Below are 23,864 nucleotides of genomic sequence, written 5' to 3'. Positions count from 1 at the left end.
AGCCTGTGGGAAGGGCCGTGCACTGCCACTTCTGGCAGTCTCTGGGCCTGTCAGCTGGCAAAAGTCACCATCCCGCTGCCAAACCGTCAAGGGGTCCCCATAGTGGCTTAACTGTGGTTTCCTACGATGTCTGCAGGGTATAGCAGGCTGGGGCGGGAGCCTGATGACATTGTGAAGTCACTACTGTGATCTTGCCAGTTCTCCAGCGCTGCCTTTAAAAGGTGGTTCATCTAATGGATATTGGGTGGGGTTGGGCAGGGGCAGTATGTGGCCCAGGAAGAGTGGCCTGGAATGGTCTGTCCACGGTCATTCGAGGGGAGAGGTGCAGGCTGCAGAGATCCCAGTGTCCATTCCCTGGGCTCCCGCCCCTGTTCTCCCATCCCCGACACAGAGAACATTTTCCAGAAGCCTCAGCCAGGACCCACTCAACTAAATAAAGCAGTGAAAGCAGCCCATGAGGACCCCCCCACCTCTGCCCCTCTGTTAGATCATCTCCCTGGGCGTCCAAGCATCTGGGGCCCCAGAAAGCAGGGAAGGGAGGGAACGGAGAGAAAGAGTGCAGGTTGTGGTGACCACCTGAGCCATCATCATGTTGGCTATGAAAATAGGATGGGTTGTTCCATTTCGCCCACAGCCCCTGTGAAGTCTGTTAACGGTAATTACAAAGTTAGGAGAAATTCCCAGGCCTCCTAATTAGTGTGAATAGGGGCTGGGTAAGCTAGTCGTGGGAAAATAGATGTCTTTGTTTGCATTCTTAAGAGGAGACCACAGCTTTCTACCTTTAGGTGTAATAGAGCTTGGCCTCTCTTCTCTCCCTCTCCCCACTGCTCCCGGCCCAATACCCTGCACTGTGGACAGGCATGTAGTTGCACATACCCACTGACCACTATATCTCCTGTGTGTGTGCACATGCAAACACACACGCGCACGTACACACACACACACACGCACACAGAAGCACAATAGACTGCATCTTTCCATCCTGAATTAAGACGTCATCTGGCAAAGCAAACACCAAAAACCAAACAGCATTTCAGCCATGCTTCCGACCCCACTGGCAATACCATCCAAGGCCCCTTCCCCCAGCTCCACCCCAGACACCCCAGGGGACTCCTTCCCAGGCCTCCCCAAATTAGACTGTCTTCACAAACCATTACGTGTTCCAATTAGAGCAGCAGCGGACCTGGCTGGCTAGGCAGCGTAAGAACGCTCTTTTCTTCCCGCTAACAGGCTGAGGGGCACCACCCCGGGAGGGAACGAGCCACGCTGGGCTCCCCTCTGGATGCTGTAGAGATAATGAGATCCAGCGTCTCCATCCCAGCCTGAGGAAGGCTCCCTGCTCTCTGGGTCTGGGGCCAGCCCGGGGGGAGGTTTCCTTTGGAAGCAGGAGGGAGAGAAAGAATAAGGAAGTGAAACTAACATTTATTGTGCAGTATGGGCTATTGAGCCTGTGCCAGGAAATGTTGCACAGGATGGTGCTTTTTAAACTGAGTGGTGGGTACCCACGGGGCCCTGGGGTACTTCTCCCTGAACCAGAAGGTACACAGAGTCTCAGGGTTCACCCTGTGCATCCTGATAGAACATGAATTCTTGAAGATTTGGAAGATAACACCTTACTTTTATATTTAAAAATCATATTGTTTAAATATGTGGTATATTTTGGAGTAAAATGCAAAAAAATTACATGAATATGTGAAATAAAACAGGAGATTCATAGTCAGATGTGCTCTCCCACTCTTGTGTCTGGGCTGGGTCTCCAGATTTCCAAAAACGTGGTGATAACATGTTGTCTTCCATTGCCATTGTGGGAACTGAGGAGAGAGCTTTCCCATTGTGTGATGTTGGGCAACCCCTATACCTCCCATCCCTTAGTAGCCCAATGGAAATGCTAATAGCACCTCCCCAGGGCCGGCTTCACAGCCATGTGACCTGCACAATCCCACAGAGCCCTAAACGTCGAAGGGCCCCACACTTGTTTCAATGCTCTGCCCTTGCCATCTTGAAATTCTTAATAACTTTTGAACAAGGGACCCCCTTTGTTTTTACTGAGCCACGCAAATGATATAGTTGCTTCCCAGAAGTGCTGTAGCTGGTCCTGCACCTTCCAGTAGAGTTTTAGCAAGGGTTAAATCAGACATGCGTGAAAGAAGCCCACATGGAAATTATCCCTCCCTCCCTCCCTTCCTTCCTCCTTCTTCCTTCCCTAAACATCCATTGAGCACTCAGTATACTGGGTGCTGTGACTCAGCCATGAACCAAAGCCCCTGCCCTCTTACATTCAAGAGAAAGGGAGAGAAGATGAATAACAGAAAGAAAACATTGCCGGAGATCCTGTCCACAATGAGGGGACAGACAGTGACGGAGTGCATGGGCTTTTGTGTGAGAGGGGCTTAGGGAAGGTCTCTCTCTTTGAGCAGAGACCTGAATAAGTAGAATAAATGAGCCATGTGGACTCTCTGGGGGAAGAGAGTCCCAGGCAGTAGGATGAGCAGGTGCCAAGGCCCTGAGGCAGGAATGTGCTTGCCACTGAGGAGGAGGCCAGAGCAGCTGGAGCTGGCTGGAGCGGGGTGAGGAGGGTGGTCGGAGGTAAGCCCAACAAGGGAGGGCCAGGCCACAGAGGGTCTTGTAAGCTGTTGTGAGGATATGGCAGGGGTAAGTAAATGACAGCATGGGGGTGGAGGACTCCTTCAGCCAGAGCTGGACGTCTGTGGCCTCCCAGGGTAAGTGTCTGGAGGCCAGATGGCAGAGGGGAGGAAGAAGGGTGTCCCATTGTCCTCTGGAAACTCAAGGCAAGTTGTCTTTGGTCAAGGGATGAGTGCCAGCTGCCATGCAGGGACCTCTACTGTAGGCAAGAGATGGCTTCTCTCCCGGCTGTCTCTTCTCCAGCTGGACAATAGCTGTTTCAGCCCAGACAGCTGAGCCTCACCGCACCAAGGGTGAGGCTGGGGGAGGCTGGACGGTGGAGGAAGGAGTAGCCTGCCTTTCTGGAAGCCTGGCCCATCGTCCATCCTGGGCCTCCATGACCACATCTTGGACAAGCTGCACAGTCAAAGACCAACCCGAAAGGCACTCATGACAGTGCCTGTGCCAGAGCAGCACCAGGATGGCCACTGAGTGAGGTTTTCCAAGCCGTAGCCCTGCCAATGAATGCCAAGATGCATGGCAGGAATGCTGGAGAGTGGGACAGCCAGGCAGCCTTGGTGCCAGGTCCCATACGCAGGGCTGGAAGCTGTGCCAGTTCTGTGCTTGTGGATAGAGAGACCCTCATGTTCTGCTAGCCTCTGCTAAGCTGCATAACCCTAGTGAAGCGGTGTCACCTCCCTGGGACTCCATCTCCTCATCTGTAAAATGGGGATGATAGTGATGTTATGAGGATTAAATGAGTGTGTGGGTGGAGCACACAGAAGGTCTCCTGGCACATGGGGCATATTCACCCAGTGTGAGCCCTTGGGTACAGAGGCCTGGTCTGTTAGTCACCACTGAGTCACACGACCTGATCACAGCTCAGCTGAGAAGTAGGCCACTGAGAGATGAATCTTAAGACCAAGCCACCGTGTAATATTGCCAAAGACCTTCAGAACATGTTGTGTGGCCAGGACCAGGTCCTCAGAGCGATCATCTGTGCATGAAGTGGTTGGACTCGAGGACCTCGGTGTAATGAAGTGGTTGGACTCAAGGACCTCTGAGCCCCCTCCAGCCCTGACATTGTGTATGATGGGAAAGTGACTGATTCCTCCATGAGAGCCCACCTACCAGGGCAGCACCGCTCAACGCTGGGCAGGATGGCAGACCGCAGGGGTGGGCAGCATGGCACCTTGTGGCTCCAGAGGACTGCTGGGCAAAGGACCTGGCCTGCAGGCTGGAGGGGCTGTCTGTCTGTCCTCCTGTAGCAGGCGTGGGACTCCTGCTGTCCCACCAGGGAGAACAGTAATGTTGGGCAGTTGTTATAAGCCCGGACTCTGCAGCCAGACTGCCTGTGTTCAGATCTCAGCTCTGCCACTTTCTAGTGTGTGACCTTGAGCAAGTGACTTAACCTCTCTGAGCCTCAGTCTTCACTGTTGAGAAATGGGGGCAGTAATAGCATAACCACACAGGGCTACAGGAATGGATAACCATGTCTGGCACTCGCAGATCTGTGGAAGTGCAAACTCCTCTTGTTATTGGTTGTTTTCCTGAAACTAGGTCCCCAGCCAGGTCCTGTCCTGGTGAGCCAGTTCCACAGCTGAAGGTGGGGGTCCTTCCCAGACCCCACCCACCCTCTGAACCTCAGCCGCCACCCCTGAACACCAGTTCCCTCCAGGGGCAGCTGTAACATCATGACCAGAACAGGTCATGAGAAGGAAGGATCTCTTTGAGCATCACTCATGAAGTTGAGCAAAGAACTCCAAAATCCCTATTTCAAAGTGAAACATGACCTAAAAAGGGTCTTCATCCTAGTTTCCTATTTGTGAACTACAGATATCGGTCCCTCAAAAGGTTGTTGGAAGGCTTCAATGAACTGTATGGGAAAATACATCTCTGCCACCTGCAGCCCAGCAATACAAGTGTCCGCTGTATGCCAGGCACTGTTCAGACACACTCCACCTGCTTCATCCATTCCAACTGGCAGGGGAGGCACTGCCTGCCCAAGGGGGCACAGGAGGAGGTGGTCGGTGAATTCAGACCAGGACTAACCATTCTTGACCCTGTCCTCATTGTCTCCAGTTGCAGGCACCCAGGAAATAGGATCCAGGTTCTACTTTAGGTTTGTCTCTTTTCAGAACATTTACCTTGGCAAGCCTGATATGACGTCTTCTATAAAGGACCTGTTTCCCATAGAATCTCTTCTCTAATAACATTTGCTGTTTGGAATTATACTTTGGAAGCAGTCATTGGTGAAATAATGACTTCAGACTAAATTCAGAATCATCTTCCCAACTCTCACAGTGTGGCCCAGCTTCTTAGGCTCTCTTTGGACCGGACCCAGCTCTGTACAAGTGGTTGGGGCCCCTGGTGGTCCTGGAGTCACCTAACCAGGGCTCAGATGTGAAGTGACTTGCCCAAGGTCACACAGCACCCAGGGGTAGGGTCAGATCAGACCCTGGACAGCCTCATTCTAAAGCTGCCTCCCATTTCCCTGGAAGCACAGCATCCATGTGGTCCCGGGAAACCCTGTCCCTGCCGCTTGGAACTTCCTCTTCCTTAATTAAGGGGCAGCTGGGGGGAAATGAAACACCTACCAGTTCTTCCTTTTCCCAGCAAGGAGGCTCCCTGGGGCCCCTGCTCCCAGCGGGTCTCTACAGTCCTGAGGCTACCTCAGGCAAGCAGGGCTTTGTACGGTGGTTCACACATGCAGAGCCTCTAAATTAAAGGCAGCCACCTCCCTCTGGAGGTCACAGTCCCAGGGCAGGGCTAGGGGATTTATGCCCAGGCTCCCGGATGAGGTGTGCTTTAAGAGGATGCATTGCCGCTGATGTTAGCAGGTAGCCTTCCACCTCACCAGGAAATGGTCAGAGAGACACACACACACACACACACACACACACACACACACACAGAGCGAGAGAGAGCGTGTGCGTGCATGCATGTGTGTGTTCCAAGAGGGAAGAGAGAGCAGAGACAGAGACAAGACTCAGACGGATAGAGACAGAGGGACAGCCTGGCACATGGGACTCAAGGCCAGAGAGTGGGGTGTGGCCGAGACACGGAGCTAGCTGGCTGGCCGTGAAGCCTGAACTTAAACCCAGACCCCCAGACCCAAGGGTGCTACCTTTTGTTCTTATATCCTCAAGAACTGCAGAAAAGGTACCAGTTTGCCTGATTTGAGCCTGGCTTGAAGCCCTGTCAGAGTCCTGCTTTCAGCACCCCTACTCCAGACACACAGGGGGCACTTTCCTGGGTTGAGGCACCATTGCTGTCTGTTTAGCAGGGCAATGTGAGTGTGCCTGCGACCTCCCCTGCCAAGCTCAGGCACTGGGCACCATGAGGCAGGAACTACATCTCCTGAGATCTAGCACTGTTACAGGGTGAGCTTTTCCCTCTGCTCCCAAGGGTTCTGTTTCATTAAAACGTGGATCTTTCCATTTTACTGACGTTTCTTAGCTCTGCAAGCCACAGATTGGGCTGTATGTACATTTTTAAATGATGAGGCTGGCTCATCAAATATTCAGACCACTATTTCCATTTCTAAAAGGACAATACCTGAATCCTTTCCTCCCAGAAATGGAGCCAGTGGCACCTAGATGTTTCTGCAGCGTTGGCACTGGGAACTGTGAAACCAGGGCACAGTGGCCCACGGTAGATAGCGAAAGGTGTGACTTCCAAATGAATCACAACAGCGCCTGCTTCTTTTCCATGTTTTATGCGGTGTGGTCTCATTCAACATTCACAATGACCTGTGAGATTACAGGGTGCGCTGAGGCTCAGAAAAGCCGAGGCCACAGAGGTAGTGAGTGGCAGAGACAACTCCACCTGGGCCACTCGCCACTCTGCACGATGTGTGCCCAGAGAAGCCCAGGGCAGGCAAGTAACTTGTTCAACATCAGAGGCTGGTTAGTGGCAGAGCAAGGGCCAAACCCTGGGTCTCCCGACTCCCACTACAACGCTCTTTCTAGTGGGGTTTCTGATTCTGAAGAGCTCCATGCTTGTCCCTGCCAGCTTTGGGACTTGGATACCTCTGAGCCCGGATGCTGGAGAGACTGCCTAGGTTCGGATGCCAGCTTAATCACTGGGTGATTCTGGGCCAGTGACTTCACCTCTCTGTGCCTTGGTTTCCTCATTTGTAAAATAGGCATAATAATTGTACCTACTTCATAGGTTGTTGTGAAAATTAAATGAGTTAATAGATGCAAGGTGTTTACAACGATTTCTGGCACTTAGCAAGCATTCTGTATTAACTCTTATTGCCATCATCACCATTACTGCCATATCGTCTCTTTCCCAGGGATGCAAAGGAGATGACTGACTCATCTGTCAGGGGCCCAGCTTCCTCTCTGCCCCAGGTCTGCCCACACAGCCTCCAGCCTCCCTGCCCCTTGTAATTGCTATTGGGCCTCAGCAGAGCAGGGAAGAGACCTTCCCAGGCACAGCAGGCTAATCAAAGTGCACACCCTTGGCTTGTCATATGCTCTGGATGGGTCATTTGTCATCCATTATCGCCCCAGAGATGGGGCCAAGGTCCACAGCAGGCAGGCGGACCGAAGCTGCCCAAACAGATCTCAGCACAACTGTTCCATGCGCCCTCCTTGCCTGGTCCTCTGGCAACCCTTGTGCAGCCAAGCTCTGTTCCCATGTGCTACAGGGGTGGGGGTAGAGGGACTTGCTGTGTTCAAACAGGGCAGCAGCATCAGGTCCCAGGCCTCGGTGGGTGACCAGCTCGACTTCCTCCAGTTCCTTTAGCCTCTTCTGTTGGAAAGATCCCACCTGTGCTGCTCAGCTCCTCACGTTCCCCACTCCGGGCTTTGACTAAACCTTACCAGCTCCCAGGAGTCACGTCCAGAGCTCCCCCTGCGGAGGTTTAAGTCAGCCACCACTTGCCCAGTGTTTCTCATTGCTAAGGGCATTGCCCATGACCCATGAGGGCCTCATTTGACCATCATGAATGACGACCCTGGGAGGTAGGTGCCATCTTTATTCTTATACTCCAGATGACGCTGCTGAGGCTCAGAGAGGTGCAGAGATTTGCCAGAAGCTGCACAGCCACATGGGGTGTGAACCCGGCTCTCTGGATAGGCAGTTCTGTTCCCTCTCCAGTCTCTGTCCCCACACAACAGAGGGAAATGCATTCACTGAGAGACAGTCCTCTCCATTAGCTGAAAGTCACTCCCTCAATAATTCTTAAAGTCAGGAATGCACAAACTATATAACCTGTGGGCCAGATCCTGCCCAGTGTTAATTTGTAACTAAAGTGGGGTTGTCCTAGAGTCACGTCCAGTTGTCCCCGTGCTCTCTATGGCTGTTTTCTCAACCCAAGGCAGATCTGGGTAGCTGTGATGGAGACAGTATGGCCCCAAATCCTAAAATAGGTACTATCTGGCCCCTTATGGAAAAAGTTACCAACACCGCTCTAGACGAGTGTTTGGCAAATCCTTTCTTGTCCCCCATCACATCTATGTCCCTTCCCTAAGCCCTTCTCCGGTATTTATTACCTTCCATCCTGCCCAGCTCCCATGAGGTGAGCCAAGTGGGGATTTCTGTCCCCATTCCACAGATGGAGGAACTAAGACCTGGAGAAGATAATGATGATTGTTACTATTATTTTTTTTCCCCAAAGAAAAGTAGAAATATTGTCCTGGCGCTCTGAAAGCGTGACTCCTTGCTCATCCCTGGGCTTCCTAGTGGGATTGCCAGCGTCCTGCCGGGCCTGGGGAGCCTGACGGGTTGGTAGAGCTGGTGACCGGTCCTCTGTGGAGGGATGAGGCGTTTCTCAGCTTTCCTTTGTTTCAGCTCCCTGCCTGTCTCCTTCCAAGCCCAGCCCTCTCCCTCCCCCAACCCCTGGCGTACATCTTTCCTTATGACTCCAAGGAGCAGCTGGGGTGCTTTTTATGGGGAGGAAAGAGAACAGGACTCTGACTCCCTCCTGTCCATCTACTCAGGCCCAAGCCTCGGGTTCTCTCTGATTCATTTCCTTGCAGTCTTTTCTCAGCCATGCAGGGCGCTTCTGTCACGGTCTCTCTGTCTTCCGGTTGTTAGCCCTCCATAATTTGAGCTCTGAGTACCTGTAGTCATTCCTCTTATGGGAAGGGGTTGTGGCCTCCCCTAATTCGGGCCAGGTGACTAGAATCAATTGCAGTTGCCCTGAGAAGACCCTCTGTCTCCAGTATTTATTACCAAGCAAATATCAATGGGGCAGATGCCCTGTGGAGTGAGGCCCAGGGCTGGGCTTGATTTCTGCTCTGATGACAGTTCCTGGGCCCTGGGGGTTGGGGGAAGCCTGCCTTGGAGCTGGAGGATGCTGTGAGAAGGAAGGGAGGCCTCCACTGTCTGCCTGCCTTCGAAGTTCAGGAAACTTGCCCTCCCTGGGACCGGAAGACACCTGTTGCCTCTGGATCTGGAAGCTTCTGGGAGCTTCAGGCCCTTGAGTTCTGAGAGACCTCTCCTTCACACTGCACATGAGCATTATTCAGGCAGGAGGAGACGTGACACAAGACCAGCAAAGTCTCTTTACTGGATACAGGCTGAGAGCTGAGAAAGTTCATTGCAGAGAGGAGCAGACAAAGTGAAATTGATGGGACACTGATGGCAGCCTGGGATAGTTGAAGGGGCTGTGATATCAATAGCAGTAAAATCAAATGTACAGCACTTAGTTCATCCCAAGCAAGCACGGCTCCAATAAGGCTGTGTCATCTCAGGCAAGCTGCTTAACTTCTCTGGGCCCCACTCTCAGTGAAATAGAATCGTCTCTGCTGTGCTGTCTTTGCTGGACGGTTACAGGGATCAAGCAAGGACATAAGCATGGAGGGCTTTGGGGGCTGTGAAGCAGAACATTGATGCAGGGAGCTGTTTTGTGATTCATGTAAAGGAGGAAGGAATCTGGTTAGATGCCAGGAAGGACTTCCCACTTAAGGAGGAGACGTGGGAATAAGGTTGTGGGAGCTGCCCTGCTTCCTAAAGATCTTTAAGAGTAAGGTCAGTTTGGCTGTCGAGAAACAGTTTTGATATTCACAGAGGCATTGGCCAAATGATTTTGGATGTCTTTTTCATGACACCATAGTTAGGTTCGTTCACGCAAGAAAGTGATCAGTGGCCATATCAGTATGTGCACGTAAGTGTTTGGTCTGCATCCACAGCTGGTCTGTGTGCCTGGGTCTGTGTTGTCTGTGTGGGTTTGTTTGCACGTGTCTCTGTGTGTAGAGCAAGAGGCCGGAGCCAGAACTCCGGCTGACTCATCTTCTTTATGAAGTTGTTGGAAGAATTTCCTCTTGCTGTCCTAACCAACTGGGGAGGACTTGGACAAAGTACCAGAGTGAAAAAGGATTTTAGATTTGATTTTTATTTTTTATTATCCGACTTCCTAAATTTCGGCTAATAAGAGCCTCAGCTCTGGAATTGACTGCTGAGGCTTGAATCCAGGGCCCCTGCCCCATGCCCCAATCTATGATCTTGGCTCCTACTTCCCCCCTCGGGGCCTCAATTTCCACATCTGTAAAATGGGGGTGGCAATGCCTACTTCATAGGGACATTGCAAGAGCCAAGTGAATTAGAACATGCAACGTCCTTAACACAGTGCCTGGCCTGTAGAAAGTGCTTCATACATGCTGGCTATACTCAGAGAGCACTGGCTTTGGCGCTCCTCAGCAGTGGTATAGCCTTGGGTGAGTCACTTCATCTCTCTGACCCCAGTGTTCTCAGCTGTCAACTGGGAATAATAATATGCCTGTCTCATAGACTATAGTGGGGTTCAAAGGAGATAATGTGAGAACTTAGCACAGTGTCCACTGCACAGTCGGCATTTAGGAGGTAAAAGTAAGTTTCCTGTGTTCACCTGCAAAAGGGAAACTCCCCCTGGGACCCCTCCCCTTTCCCCTCTCCTGACCTTTGCCATAGCCCCAGTGTGGAATTCTGTGTCTCACCCACTCCCTGGGTTCCAAATGCCACCTGCTTTATCCTGTCTGACACTAAGCGCACCAAGGAAAGCTGGAAGCTCCCTGCGCCCTTTTCTGCTGGGGTAGGGGTGGGAGTGAGACTGTGCTGGCAGGAATATCCAGGGCTCCCCCATCCCTCACCCCTGGCTCAGAACTGTGCCCTTTCCCTCCCAGTTCCCAGGCCCCCTTAATACCCGTGAAGCCATTAAATATTTAAATCTGGGCAGTGTGGTGGGCCAGGTTGTCCCAGCAACAGCCCTGCATATTTTGGGATGGATTATTGTCTTTCAAAGGGTCTTTTTTGGAGCTCCAGGCCCTGGGGGGGATGCAATGTGGGAAGGGAGGGCCAGTGGGGAGGAGGTGAGGGGGCTCCTGCCCCACTCTGAGGCTTGACTGTGAAAAGCAGCAGAAACTGAGAGTCAGAGACAGGGCAGGCTTTGTCCAAGTTTTCAGGGTCTTGACTCAAACCCAGGACTCGAGGCTGCCACCTCCTCCTCTTCACCACTTGCTTCTGCCCTCTGAGTGCCCATCAGCCGGCAGGTGCCCTGGCCCTTAGCAGCCACGTGTCTTCTGGCATCTGAGCCCCTGTTCTTCCCTCACCAGCTGGCATGGGAAGCTTACACACCTTCTCTGAGCCTCAGTTTACCCCTGGGTAACTCAGGAATAGTTCACCCACTTTCAGGTGATGTTGGAAAGTGCTTAGTATGGTTCCTGGCACACATGAAGCAGGAGCAGTTATTACATTGCTGGTATTGTTATAATGACTGAATCTTTATTGGGGGGCACCATCTAGTACCCCCTGTATTCTCTGAAGGGACTCAGAGGAAGTGGGAGAAACAGACCTGATCGCTAAAGGGTTTATAATCTGGTAGAGAAGGTTCAACAGCAGTGAGTCCAGAGTCACCTGTCCCTGGGGCTGGGCTTGGCTTGGGCTACATTTGGAGGTTGCCCAGTGTGTGGCCAGGAGCACCCAGGCTGGGAGCCACCATTCAGCTCTGATTTTGCTATGAGCCTCTGGGCCAATCCCCTCCCCTCTGGACAGTCTCCTGAGCTGTAGAATGTGAGTAACCTCTAAGCTACTTTCTAGCTCAGCTCCATGTCCAGGATTTGAATTCCAAGGCAACTTTGAGACCCAGGTGGGACGGATGCACCAGAAAACCACAAGGATGATGATATAGTTTGGCTGTGTCTCCACCCAAATCTCATCTTGAATTGTAATCCCCACATGTTGAGGGAGGAAAGTAATTGGATTATGGGAGCAGTTTCCACCATGTTGTTCTCATGGTAGTGAGTGCATTCTCACGGGTTCTGATGGTTTTATAAATGTTAGTTTTTCCTGCGCTCACACTCACCTCTCTCTCCTGCCGCCCAGTGAAGAGGTGCCTTCCACCATGATTGTAAGTTACCTGAGGCCTCCCTAGCCATGCGGAACTGAGAGTCAGTTAAACCTCTTTATAAATTACGCATCTCAGGTATTTCTCTCTAGCAGTGTGAGAATGGATTAATACAGATGGCCTGTTTCTCCCACCCTTGGTCTTGGGGGCACCCCCTTTAGGAAGTGGGCCCAAGAGGATGAGGCCAGTCCTGCAAGGTCCTCCTGGTCCCCATGTAAACCCCGCTCCTTGAAGGTGATTTCAGGGCTGAGGTGGACATCCCAGAGTCCCACCCAGCCACAGGACCAGCCAGGCTCACAGCACCTCTTTCCCTCCATTCCATTCCCCACCACAAACCTCTGGGTAAGCAGAAAACACCGCTGCCGCCTCACACCCCAGTCCCAGGCTCTCTCTGGAGGCAGGAGGGTTTCCAGAGAATAAAGTCTTCATTCCAGACACATGCTGACTGGCCTCAGCAGGAGGCCGGTGGCATCAACCATCCAGTTTGGGCTGCCTAGAAGAGGAAAGGGCAGAGGCCAAGAGCCAAAGCCCACATGGGTTGATGTCAGGGAACCTGGGCTCTGGCTGTTAGGAATGACCTGGAAGGATTCCATGTGGGTTTGACTGGCAGATGGGCCATTAGCTGATGACTTGTATGTCACCCCAGATTTGGGCACCATAATTTTCAGCATACTTGGAGCCTTGGACCCTAGATAAACCTCAGGGTCCTTCTCATCTTGAGGTCTCTGAAGCTAACTTTGTAGACCTTCCAGGGATATGAGAAAAGGAGAGACGTGTGGGCCTTCATTGAGCCTGCAGAACCCAAATCTTAGGGCCAAGTCCCAGAGGTCTGAGGGTTAGCAAGCTCCCAGGGACTTTTCCTATGCTAGCTGGCTCCCTGTTCTCCCCGTGACCCAGAATGGCTGGGCCTGCCCCAGGCAGGAAGATGGCCACGGTCCTGCCCCACATGCTCTTTCCACGGAGTTTAGGGTTTTGATCCCCACCCTCTTTCCTGCTCACATGGTCCCATTTGCTTCTGCTGCAAACTTTTTTTCCCTCTGCTGAGAGCTGGGGCTGAGGAGAAGGATGATTTAGGGGAAGGATGGAAATCATTGAGTGGCAGATTGGACTGCTAGGACAGATGGGCTGAGCCATTACCTTCAAGGCCAAATGATGTTCTCATTCTGGGGTCTATGGATTCCGTAGAACTCAAGGGATTGGTGAACTTTGAGAAACATATCTTCACTTTAACATTTCACTGAAAATGAGTATTTTCTTCCATTTTAAACACAAGCAACAAACCACAGTACTGTTAGCAGTACTTGTGACTTTGTCATCAATAGATCTAAGTGCATATTTTCAAATTACCTAAAAATTGCTGGGAATTTCTTAAAATGATGATAGTTATTAGATCCTCACTAGATCTTGAGTTTTGCATGTTCATAAAAAAAAGCACTTGTATTATCCTATTCCAAATTTGCTTTTTAAGAAGTATTTTGGTTGTACACAGTGGCTCACACCTGTAATCCCAGCACTTTGGGAGGCCAAGGCAGGCAATTGCTCGAGCCCCGGAGTTCGAGACCAGCCTGGGTGTCATAGGGAGACCCTATTTCTACAAAAAGAGAAGAAATTAGCTGGGCATGGTGGCATGCATCTGGAGTTCCAGCTACTTGAGAGGCTGAGGTGGGAGGATTCCTTGAGCCCAGAAGTTGGAGGCTGCAGTGAGCCATGATCATGCCACTGCATTCCAACCTGGGCAACAGGGACCCTGTCCCCCAAGATAATGTTTTTGATAGCTATATTTCAGTATAATTGGTTTCCTTTTTAATCTTATGTATTGTATTTAAGTGGGGTCCAGAGGCCTCATCAGACTGCCGAAAGGTCGGGGTAGATATGCGAGATCCTTGTTAAGGGACTAGGTGCTGGCTTTAGAGTCAGGCCAGATGGCTTTTGCAGCCTGGCTGAATGATGTGAGGTAGGTTGCATACCGTCTCTGAGCCCAGTTCAATCACAGGTCAGTGGAGAGTGGACACACCCTCTAGATTCTTGTAAGGACCTGTATGCCTTTAGTTCAAGGCCAGATATACAGAAAGAGCTGTGGAAACCCAGGCTCTGGTTAGCATGAAGTTTCCGAAAACCTTCAGGGAGGCAGCCTGGAGGATGAGAAACAAGGCTCAGTCCAGGTGGAGCCAGAGCAGGTGCTGCCAGAAGCTCTGGCTTATGCAAGGCTGGGCAGGGGACACGGTGAGGATTGGAGACTGCTCTGGCCGTAAGCCCATGTGTGTGTATGGGGGGTTCCTGAGGGACTAGGACACAGGGACGCTTCGGAGCAGCCAGAGCAGTTATCCATCATCAGAGGAGCTTCAGAGGCTGCTGCTGGCTGATCCCTCAGGTCTGGGGGTCACTCCTTCCATTCTTTCTGGCAAGTAGGGCTCCTGCAAAGGCCAAGGATCTCACTAAATGGGGAATGAACAAAAGCACAAACGTAGGCAGGAGCGAATGAATCAAGAGTGTTATGGTGTGAATTACCACAAGAATAATGGTTGGTTGGAGGAAGCTTGTTCTTTGGCTACCCAGGGAGGCCACCGAGGGAACGCTCTCTGAACCCCATGGAAGCAGCCAGGCCATCTGCCCACTTATGCCTACAGCCCCTTCCCCAAGGTTATGGGAGGCTGTGGGGCTGTCTGCTCTCTCCACAGCAGGCTGAGTCAGCCTTCCTTCCGTTCCCCTGGTGCTTACACCATCTCCCAGAACTGGGATTTCCCTGCCACACCTGGATGTCTGCTTCTCTCCTCCTGGCACCTGCCTTTCCCCAGATCGGGCACCTTTCCTGGAGGGCTCAGCTGGGCTCAAAGGACAGGGTGTGGGTGGGCATCCTGAGCAGAGTTGGTGGCTTCACTCTGACCCGCACCATCCCTCCCAGGCCCCCGGACTTGTCCGCTTGGCCTGTTTCAACTACACTTGGCTGTTGGAGGTGGACGCTCAGGCCAAACACTCTTCCTGACAACCAGAGTGACCTCCGCGCTTCTGTGCTCACCCCAAGTTCAAACTGTGTGGGTTTCCCAGGTTGCCTTGCCTTCTGACAAAGTGGCAAAGTAACAGTCCCTGAAAGAGGGTGAAGAGCTTTGTCCGCAGAGGCCTTTGCAAACAGGTGGTCTCAGTGCAATGTCTAGTGCCTAAGACAGGCAGAGGGACCCCCGATCTGTTTCTGGGACTGGCACCTTCTGTGGCTTAAGTCCAGCCCCAGTCTATGGGGGATGGCAGGCATGGATTGTGTGAGGGTCACCCTGGGGTTTGGGGACTCCGAGTCCTCTGGAAGACGGCCAGAAGAGCCAGGAGATAATAAGCCAAAACCTTATTTTGTCCCAGCAGGTCCTCCAGCTTACTGTGTGACTTCAGGCTAGTGAGCCTCAGTCTCCTCATCTGTAAGACATGACTGCTCACCTCACAGTGTAGTTGGGAGGGTCTGATGACATACGTGTATAAAGCATTCAGGAGTTACCTACGTGCAGGTGTAAGTCCTGGGAGGCTGCCTCAATTGCTGGGAAGAGCAGCGGGCTTCATGTCAGGAGGTCCTCGTTCTAGCCATGCTGTGTGACTCTGGGCAAGAGCCTGTCCCTCTCTGGGCCTCAGCTCCCGCAGTGTGAAATGAGGAGTTGGAGACAACCCTCACTAAGATGCTTCCTTCTTTGATGATTCTCTGATGGCCCTGTGGGAGTTCTACATGGGACAGAAGAAAGGGCTGGTGGCAGGGACAGGGTGCCCAGCCTGACTCAACTCACGGACTAGAGAAGGGTCCTTCCCAGAGCCTGCAGATGCTCTGTGCCGCCTTGACATTCACAGCTCCATGAGCTGGGGGGCAGGGGAGCCTGTCATTTAGGATCCGATTGCATCCACAGCAGGCTGTGCTCCTGGTTAACCCTCAAGGCACCCGCCCCTCAGGAGCCTAATTAGATTTTATCCCCCGCTCAGCTGTGACCATGTCCCCATGTTGGTGCCAGCACCAGGCACGCCAGGATCTCAGGCCAATTGCTTGTTTATGAGACCGTCTGTCTTGGGATGAGGCCCAGCAGGCACAGCCAGTGAGCAAATAAGTCCTCCCCATCAGCCTTGAACCTGATGGCAAGAATCATTGTTAGTCTTCCAGGCCTCAGGCCGGCGTCCTGACCAAGGAAAAGATGTGGGTTTGCAGTCCAGCAAAACCTGGCTACAAATCCCAGCTCCATCTCTTCCCAGCTCTGGGACCTTTCTAGCCCCATGGAGCTTTAGTTTCCTCATCCCTAAAGGGGAATGATGATAATATCGTCTACTTTGTAGAGCTTTTTGGAGGATCAAGTGAGATCATTTTAAGTGAACGCCCATAATACATTGCCTGGTGTTATCATCAGGCCTCAGTAAATGCTGACCCTGTCCTGGTCCTCCCCACATGGCCTCCCTGATTCTAGGCTCTCCCTACCCCAGTCTCACCCTGGTAGTCAGGGTTTCATTTTTGTATCTTGCCTGGCAAGCCCAGGACACTTGGTTAATGTGGCCAGTAACACTTCTCTCCAAGTAGGGACTGTGGTGATTGTCTCACTAGACTTGAGTGAGTCCTTGAGGAAGGGCAGCCCTTGGTCCCTATGCCTTGGACCAAGCCCAGGGCTGGCACTCTTGGTGCCGGGAGCGCAGGAAGGAGGGAACGGGATGTGCAGCCTGTCAAGTGCTTTCACCTTCATCATCCCCTTGCATCCTTCTGGAAAGGATCTTAGAAGTTAGCTCTGAGCATCCCCACCTCCCAGATGTGGAGGCAAGACTCCAGAGGTGAGGTGTTTGGCTCAGGCTTGTGGCTGGCACAGGCAGATCCCCCACTAGTGGGAACCCAGTTGCAGGGGAACATAGGGTCCTCTGAGGCTCTGCCCTTGGCCACAGCGCCCTCTCCTGGCCAGGGTACATGCAAGCCCTTTCTCAGCCCTGCACCAGCCCAGACCTTCGTTTGCTTCCTCCACTGGGGGCTTCTCCGTCTCTCTTGTCCAGCTGCCTCCTTTCCTTCTCTCCAGAAAGCATGCCTGGGGTCTGGGGGGAGTGAAAGTAAAAGGAGTGATTTATGAACTGAGCTGTTCTTCTTAATCAGAGAGCCCCTCCTGAGCCCCTGCTCCATGCAGATGGGGCTGAGCCGCCATCTGGGCAACAGGAGGGGCGAGATTAATAAAGCTGTCTGGCCCGGGCAGGGGTCCGCCGAGGAAAGCCCCAAGGCACTGCGTGACCTCGGTCCCATCTCTGCGCCTTTCTGGGCCTCGGGGCTCCCATCTGTCAAGGGATGGCTAGCCTGGGCCATCCCCCAGGGCCTCCAGCTGGCTCAGGGAAGGAGTCTAGCCAACTTCCTGGGCCTCTGTGCCTGGCTGCCTGGTTCAGGGAAGAGCAGCACTGGGCTGGAGACTTTGGAGACTGGGGCATGGCGCTTCCTCTCTCTGGTGCCACGCCCCACAGATAGGTGTCGTATCAGGAGCTCTGGTTTGGGGTCTAGCTGACTTGGGGCTGAATCATAGCCATGTTTTGCTAGCCAGGTAAATAAGCTCAGGTGAGTTAATTACCCTGCCCAAGATTCAGTTTCCTCATCTGTAAAATGGGTTAATAGCAGTACCTACCTCCTAGGTAAGGATTAAATAAGAGGACAGGTAGGAGAAAGGTATAGCGGAGTCTGGTACATGGTAAACCCTCAATCCTAGTAGTTATTAGGCTCAGTGATCACAAAATTGTGGCAATTCATTTGAATTTGGGTCTGTTTAGGGGAAAGATGTTTGTATCCATGCTACCCAAGCCATGTGTCCATAGCTTTCCCCCCACACCCTGCTCCATTCATAACTGGTGAATGTGGGCTGGGCATCCACTTATTTCCAATATCTGATGCTGTTGATCATAATAGCTCCCATGGTACTGTGAATTCTTACAACCACCTTTGGCTTCCAAATTCATCATCACAGTTTTCCGAGGAGAACCTAGCACCTTGGAGAGGGGGGTGACTTTCCCAGGGTCTCCAGGGAGCTGGCCAAGGCAGAAACCAACCCAGCCTCTGCAGAAGCATCAGTGATGGCGTGAGCATGGTGTCACTGGGCTGTCCTCTTCCAGGACAAATGAGCCAGTCAATGGGACAGGGGCTCACGGAGGACAAAGAGGAAAAGGGAAATGAGGTTAGTTCAGGGAAGTTGGGACACCACAAGGGGCGAGCCCATTCCCGGCCAGGGGACAGCATTCAAAGGGGCTGGAGCTCCCTGGTGGGGAGGAGGCAGGCAACTGCCAGACATACCCCCAGAGTTCAGCACCTCCTCCTTGTCTCTGGGTTGGCCTCTGTCACCCATGCTGCTCATCTCAGCCTCAATGTCCAGAGGGAGATGAGGCAAGGAATGATGATATAGGGCACCAGGACTGGGATGGAGCAGGAGAAGAAGAGAAGCGGGAGGAAACCATTACCCCGTCCTTGCTTCCCTGAGCCCTGGGGCTGGGCATGGGGTGCAGGCCCTGAGCTACAAAGCTGGAAACAGCTTGAAATCTCCCGAGGATGCTCGGCCTTGTCACTGATATCTCCAAGTCTCAGTTTCCTTCTGTAAAAACCACTCACCTGTGTGCCCATGCTTATTTGCACCTTGCGCTCCCTGGCGCTGCCCCTAGCACATAGTACGTGCCAATGCACGTCTACTCAGTGGATGGTAGATGGGTGAGTGGGTGGGTTGAGGGAGGAAGGGAGGGATGGGTACATGGGAAGGAATCTTTCACCCACCACCCCTTCACTGACCCCAGTGCACCTGCGGTAGCCTGCCTCGCGGGCTGTTGTGAGGATTCACTGTGATCACACAGGAAGAGAAAGCACTTTCTATCAAAGCCACTTTTGAGTCTGACCCCTGAGTGTGGATTCCAGCCCTATCACTTCCCAACAGTGTGACGCTGGACAAGTCAATTCTCTCTCTTTTCCCATTGGACTCAGTTTCCCCATTGTACTGCGGGGATGATGGGGTGATATCTACTTCATAGGGTTGTTCTGAGCATTTCATGAGCTCACGCATGTCAGCACTGTACCCCAAGTGCACGGAGTGCCTGAAGCTGGTGCACACAGATGGGACAGGCAGTTGAAGGGCCTGTCACTTATGTATGTTTAGGCCAAATAGGGGTGCCAGCTCCTGGGGCTGTGGCCATGTCTCAGGAGGGAGGCCCTTTCTCCTGCCTTTCCATATTCCCATCTCTACCTCTGCATTCCCCCAAGACTAACCTTTGCCAGCCCCTTCCCCACGATTCTCTCCCCTGTGCCCCGAGTTATGCCGGTGGAGTCAGTCCTCCCCACTGTGGGCCCCCCAGCACTGCTGTTATCTGCCTCCTTGTCTCCTCCAAGCTACCACCACCACCACCACCACCACTCACCTGTGTGTCCATGCTTATTTGCACCTTGCACTTCCTGGCACAGCCCCTGGCACATAGTAGCAACTCAGTGTATGTCTACTGAGTGGATGGTAGGTGGGCGAGTGTGGGTTGAGGGAGGAAGGGAGGGATGGGTAAATGGGGAGGAATCTTTCACCCACCACCCCTTCACTGACCCCAGGCAGGCTTGTACTTGAATGGGAGGGATTTTAAATAGGCGTGGATATCTCCCCTTTCCTTCCCTAGGAATACCCCTACAGCCCAGGCTTCCCCAGGTCCCAGGTCTTCCTGGGACCGTCCTCTAACCCAAGGTTTGAGCAGGAGCTGGCTGTGGAATTCCCCGCAGGAGTGATAGAACAGGAGTCTCCATATGGGCCTGTTTGACTTCTGAAATCGAACCCTCATTTCCACTGCTGAGAGCTGGCCCTCTGAAGGAACCTTCTCGCAAATCCTTATGCAAAGCCAAGAAACACTTCCCAGCATCAAATCTCTCTCTCCTGGGAGTCTGGGCTTTGGGGGAGGAAGTTGATGAACAGGGCCCTGCTGGCACTCTCTCTGCTGAGGTACTGTTGTGGATGGCTGGGTGGCAGCCAGGGATGCAGGTTACTCACACCCATCATCTCCTCCCAGGCCATCAGCCTCATGCAGCCGTGTCAGCATACATGAAGCCCATGCTAGAATCTGCAAGTCTCTTAAAGATGTGCCTTCCAAGGCAGCACCTGCAGAGGCACCCAGGAGCTGCCATCTGGGCAGAAGGCCACTCCCCCGCTGGAGTGGCCCCAGGTGCTGAGAGCTTTTCATGAGCTCTAATGGGCCCAGATTAGCAGGACACTTGCCCCGAGTGTGTGTATCTGGAGGGCGGGTTTTCATAAGCAGCTTCTTTCATGGGGCTGCTCCTTATTGACTTCCTGTGGTAATTGAATATTTTCTCTTATTGGACAAGCTGGGCCGATAAAAGAAATATACACAAGCCTTGCTGACGGGAGATTCTGTCCTGCTGATGCCTGAAGAACTGCCCAGGTGACACATTGGCAATTGCCTCTCCTTTCTCAGCGTACCTCTGCCCCATCACCTGACACTGTTCCATCTCCAGTCTGATCCTTTCTGATCTGCCTGTCTGTCTTTCTGTCTCCTTCGGTCTGTCCCTCTCTTTCGGACTTGACTTTGTGTATTTCTCTGATTTGCTGACTCCACTGTCTCTTTTTGCTCTTTTTCCACTATGCATTCATTCATTTATTCATCGAGATATATAATTGAGAACCCACTATGTGCCAGGCACTGCTCCAGACACTAGAAATAAGCCAGTGAACAAAACAAGTCCTTGCCTTTATGAAATATGCATTCTAATAAAGGCAGATGCATGCTCCCAAAATAAATAAGGAGTACATAGAGTATGTGGTGTATCCACAGGGCACGGGGCTGGGCTTCCAAGCTCATATCCATGACTAATTAATTGGTTTTGGAACTTGGCCAAGCTCCTTTTCCCTCTCTCAGCCTCAGTTTTCTCATTTCCAAAATGGGGGTATTGGGCTAGATCGTGCTTCCCAACCTTTGACGATTAAGAACTTCTTTTATTGATATGCTGGTGATGTAAGTTACACAAGAGCTGGATCTAAGGCAGCACTTACACAAACAGTAGTGTCAGAAGTTTACCTGAAGTTCCCTTGAAACCCTTTGTATTAGTGTGTTTTCTATTGCTGTAACTGAATACCGGAGACTGGATAATTTATAAAGACGAGGCATTTATTTCTTACAGTTCTGGAGGCTGGGAAGTCCAAGGTCAAGCACCTGCACCTGATGAAGTTCATCTTGCTGCCAGGGGACTCTGCAGAGTTCCAAGGTGGTGCAGGGCATCACATGGCGAGGGGGCTGAGCATGCCAAAGTGGCTTTTATAACAGACCCACTCTCGGGATAACCAACCCACTCCCATGATAACCCATTAATCCATGAGTGGATTGATCCAGTCATGAGGGCAGAGCCCTTGCAATCTGATCACCTCTTAAAGGCCCCACCTCTTCATCGTATTACATTGAGTGTTAAGTTTCAACATGACTTTCAGAGGGGACACACATTCAAACCATAGCCTCCTTAAACGCCTCGTTTTGTTATACACGAAACAGTTGGCTGCATCTGAGGGTCATGTTGTATTAGACACCCATCTGTAAGCATAGGACCTTCCCATGGCCAGATGAGGGTTGCTGTGACAGGCACATGAGCCTTCAGACCACAGGATCCACAGCAGATCCTGAGGCAGATACCACATGGAAGGACAGGGGATCACAGCACCTAAACTGCTCTCCAGTGCTTTCCAGGTGCACGTGGGGAGTGGAATTCCCACTAAGTCAAGCTTGCCTGTGATGCTGACTCTTGCATTTCATCCCTCTGAGCCCTAGGATTTAAAGAATTTTATGCACCAAATAGAATGTTCATTTTTGTTCTGCAAAGTCATACAGACCTGGTGTCTAGAGATTCTGAACAACCCAAGAAACAAGGTCATCACCTGGGGGTGGTTTAATTGCTCCAAAACCCAAGACACTTGCCCCTCGAGCCAGCCCATGGTGAGAGGTTGATGTCTGAGATGTTATTTGAAATATTGAAAATAACTTTAGGATGTTGCTAGTCTCAGGGAACCCAGTTTGAGCACCACTGAACACAGTCTCCCTGCTTCAAAATCCTCCACCCCAGAGTCCTCCCCTCTCCTGAGGCTGAAACTGATGTGCCTGTATCTAGAACAGCAGCTGAGAGGAGCTACCTTGTGCAGGGCAGGAGGGAGTAACAGAGCCCAGAGCCGGGATGGAGCCACCATGTGTCAAGTGCTGCGTAAGGGACTGTACCTCTATGATACCATTTCATGCTCAGTTAGCACAATTTCTAGAGGAAGTCAGCATTCCTGTCCCCATTTTGCAGGCATGAGAGCAAAGGCCTGGAGAGGTTATGTAGTTCATCCACAGTCATGAGGCAAGAAAGTGATAGGCCAGGTCCCACCTGACCCTATAGGCCCCACCCACACTGCTACTCTCCCTCCAGGGCCCCCTCAGCTCAGGGAAATGGGGAGACTTCGATGGGCCTCCCACCACTGGCCCCAGAGAGGACATCATGTCCCACAGCAGACAGGCCCGCCATCTCCTTCCTAAGTGCCTCTTTTTTGAGCAATAACAAAGCTCTTGGACCTCATAGTCTCAATTTTCTTTTCACCCCACCCTCCAGAGATTCTCCATTGGTTCCCCTCCCTTTAGAAGTAAATTAGAAAACTGTGCAGTGAAGCTGACTTCTAGAAGTCATCCATGGATGGGTGGAGCTAAGAGCCAGGCAGAGATTGGAGGTCCCATGTGTATGTCATTATAGTCTGACCAATTGGCTATGGAGGTGTGTCCCCACATTCAGAAGGTCTCTATAGGGGATGGAGCAGGCAAGCCCTGGTCTCTAGGCTTCAGCCTGGCAGTGAGTGATGGCCCAGGAAGCTGTCCCTGCTGGAGAATAATGGGAGATAAAATGGCATAGGTGGTATGAAGACAGGTCTGCACTTTGGAGGAGAATGGATGAATGGGGCAAGGGAATTAGCATTCATTGAGAATGATGATTAGGAGTTGTGGCCCAGATTAAGATAGACGTGGGTTCAAATTCTGGCTCAGGCACTTCTGTGCTATGTGACCTTAGACAAGTGATTCCACCTCTCTGAGCCTCAGTTCCCTCCTCTGAAAAATAGAATGACATTACCTATTTCCCAGAGTTTTACAAGGATTCAATGAAATTGTGTGTGCTCCCTGGCACACAGTAAGAACTCAGTGTATGCCAGTGGTTACTATTATTAGCTACTATGTGCCAAACCCTGTGCTCAGTATTTTCCATGCATCATGAGGAAGGCTTTTTTTTTTTTTTTTTTTTGAGACGGAGTTTCGCTCTTGTTGCCCGGGCTGGAGTGCGATGGCACGATCTCGGCTCACTGCCACCTCTTCCTCCCGGGTTCAAGCAATTCTCCTGCGCCAGCCTCCCAAGTTGCTGGGATTACAGGTGCCTGCCACCACCCCCAGCTAATTTTTGTTATTTTTAGTAGAGACAGGTTTTCACCATGTTGGCCAAGCTGGTCTCGAACTCCTGACCTCAGGTGATCTGCCTGCCTCGGCCTCCCAAAGTGCTGGGATTACAGGCGTGAGCCACCGCGCCTGGCCGAGGAAGACATTGTTTGTATCCTGACTTCACAGAGAAGGAATTCAGTTGTATGCAGTTCAGTAACTTGCCCCACCAGCTAAGCCTGGCAGAGCTGGGACACAGTCCCCTGTTGGGCACCAAAGTACTCTTTTTACTCATCCACCCTGCTCTGAAACTGGAACCCAGGCATCCATATTCTCCACCGGCCCCTGGGCTCACATTGTCTGTTTTCCTACCTGACTCACCTTTGAGGTTGTGGGAGGCTCTTCCCAGGAGACACGTCTCCTTTGATTGCATTTGTCTGGGAACCCAGCACTCCGCAAGCCCAGGCCATGAGATGTAATCTGCAATGAATGTGGTACACAATAAATACAGGTAGTCCGTTTATGAGCT

The 23,864-nt window shown here is 51.9% G+C and overlaps 1 protein-coding gene across 1 annotated transcript in view; it reads left to right on the top strand.

Moving 5' to 3' along the window:
- TSPAN18 (tetraspanin 18) overlaps positions 1-23,864 on the top strand; it is a 203,093-nt gene that overhangs the window by 149,000 nt on the left and 30,229 nt on the right. Inside the window, exon 4 of the mRNA XM_025356007.1 lies at positions 20,265-20,341. Within this exon, the coding sequence (XP_025211792.1) occupies positions 20,322-20,341 (20 nt within the window). The 5' untranslated portion in view covers positions 20,265-20,321. The remainder of the gene's footprint in view (positions 1-20,264; positions 20,342-23,864) is intronic.

Source organism: Theropithecus gelada, chromosome 14 (genome assembly GCF_003255815.1).
Source record: "Theropithecus gelada isolate Dixy chromosome 14, Tgel_1.0, whole genome shotgun sequence".
NCBI lineage: Eukaryota > Metazoa > Chordata > Mammalia > Primates > Cercopithecidae > Theropithecus > Theropithecus gelada.
Note: the sequence above shows the minus strand (reverse complement) of the source record. Positions and strands in the feature narration are given on the sequence as shown.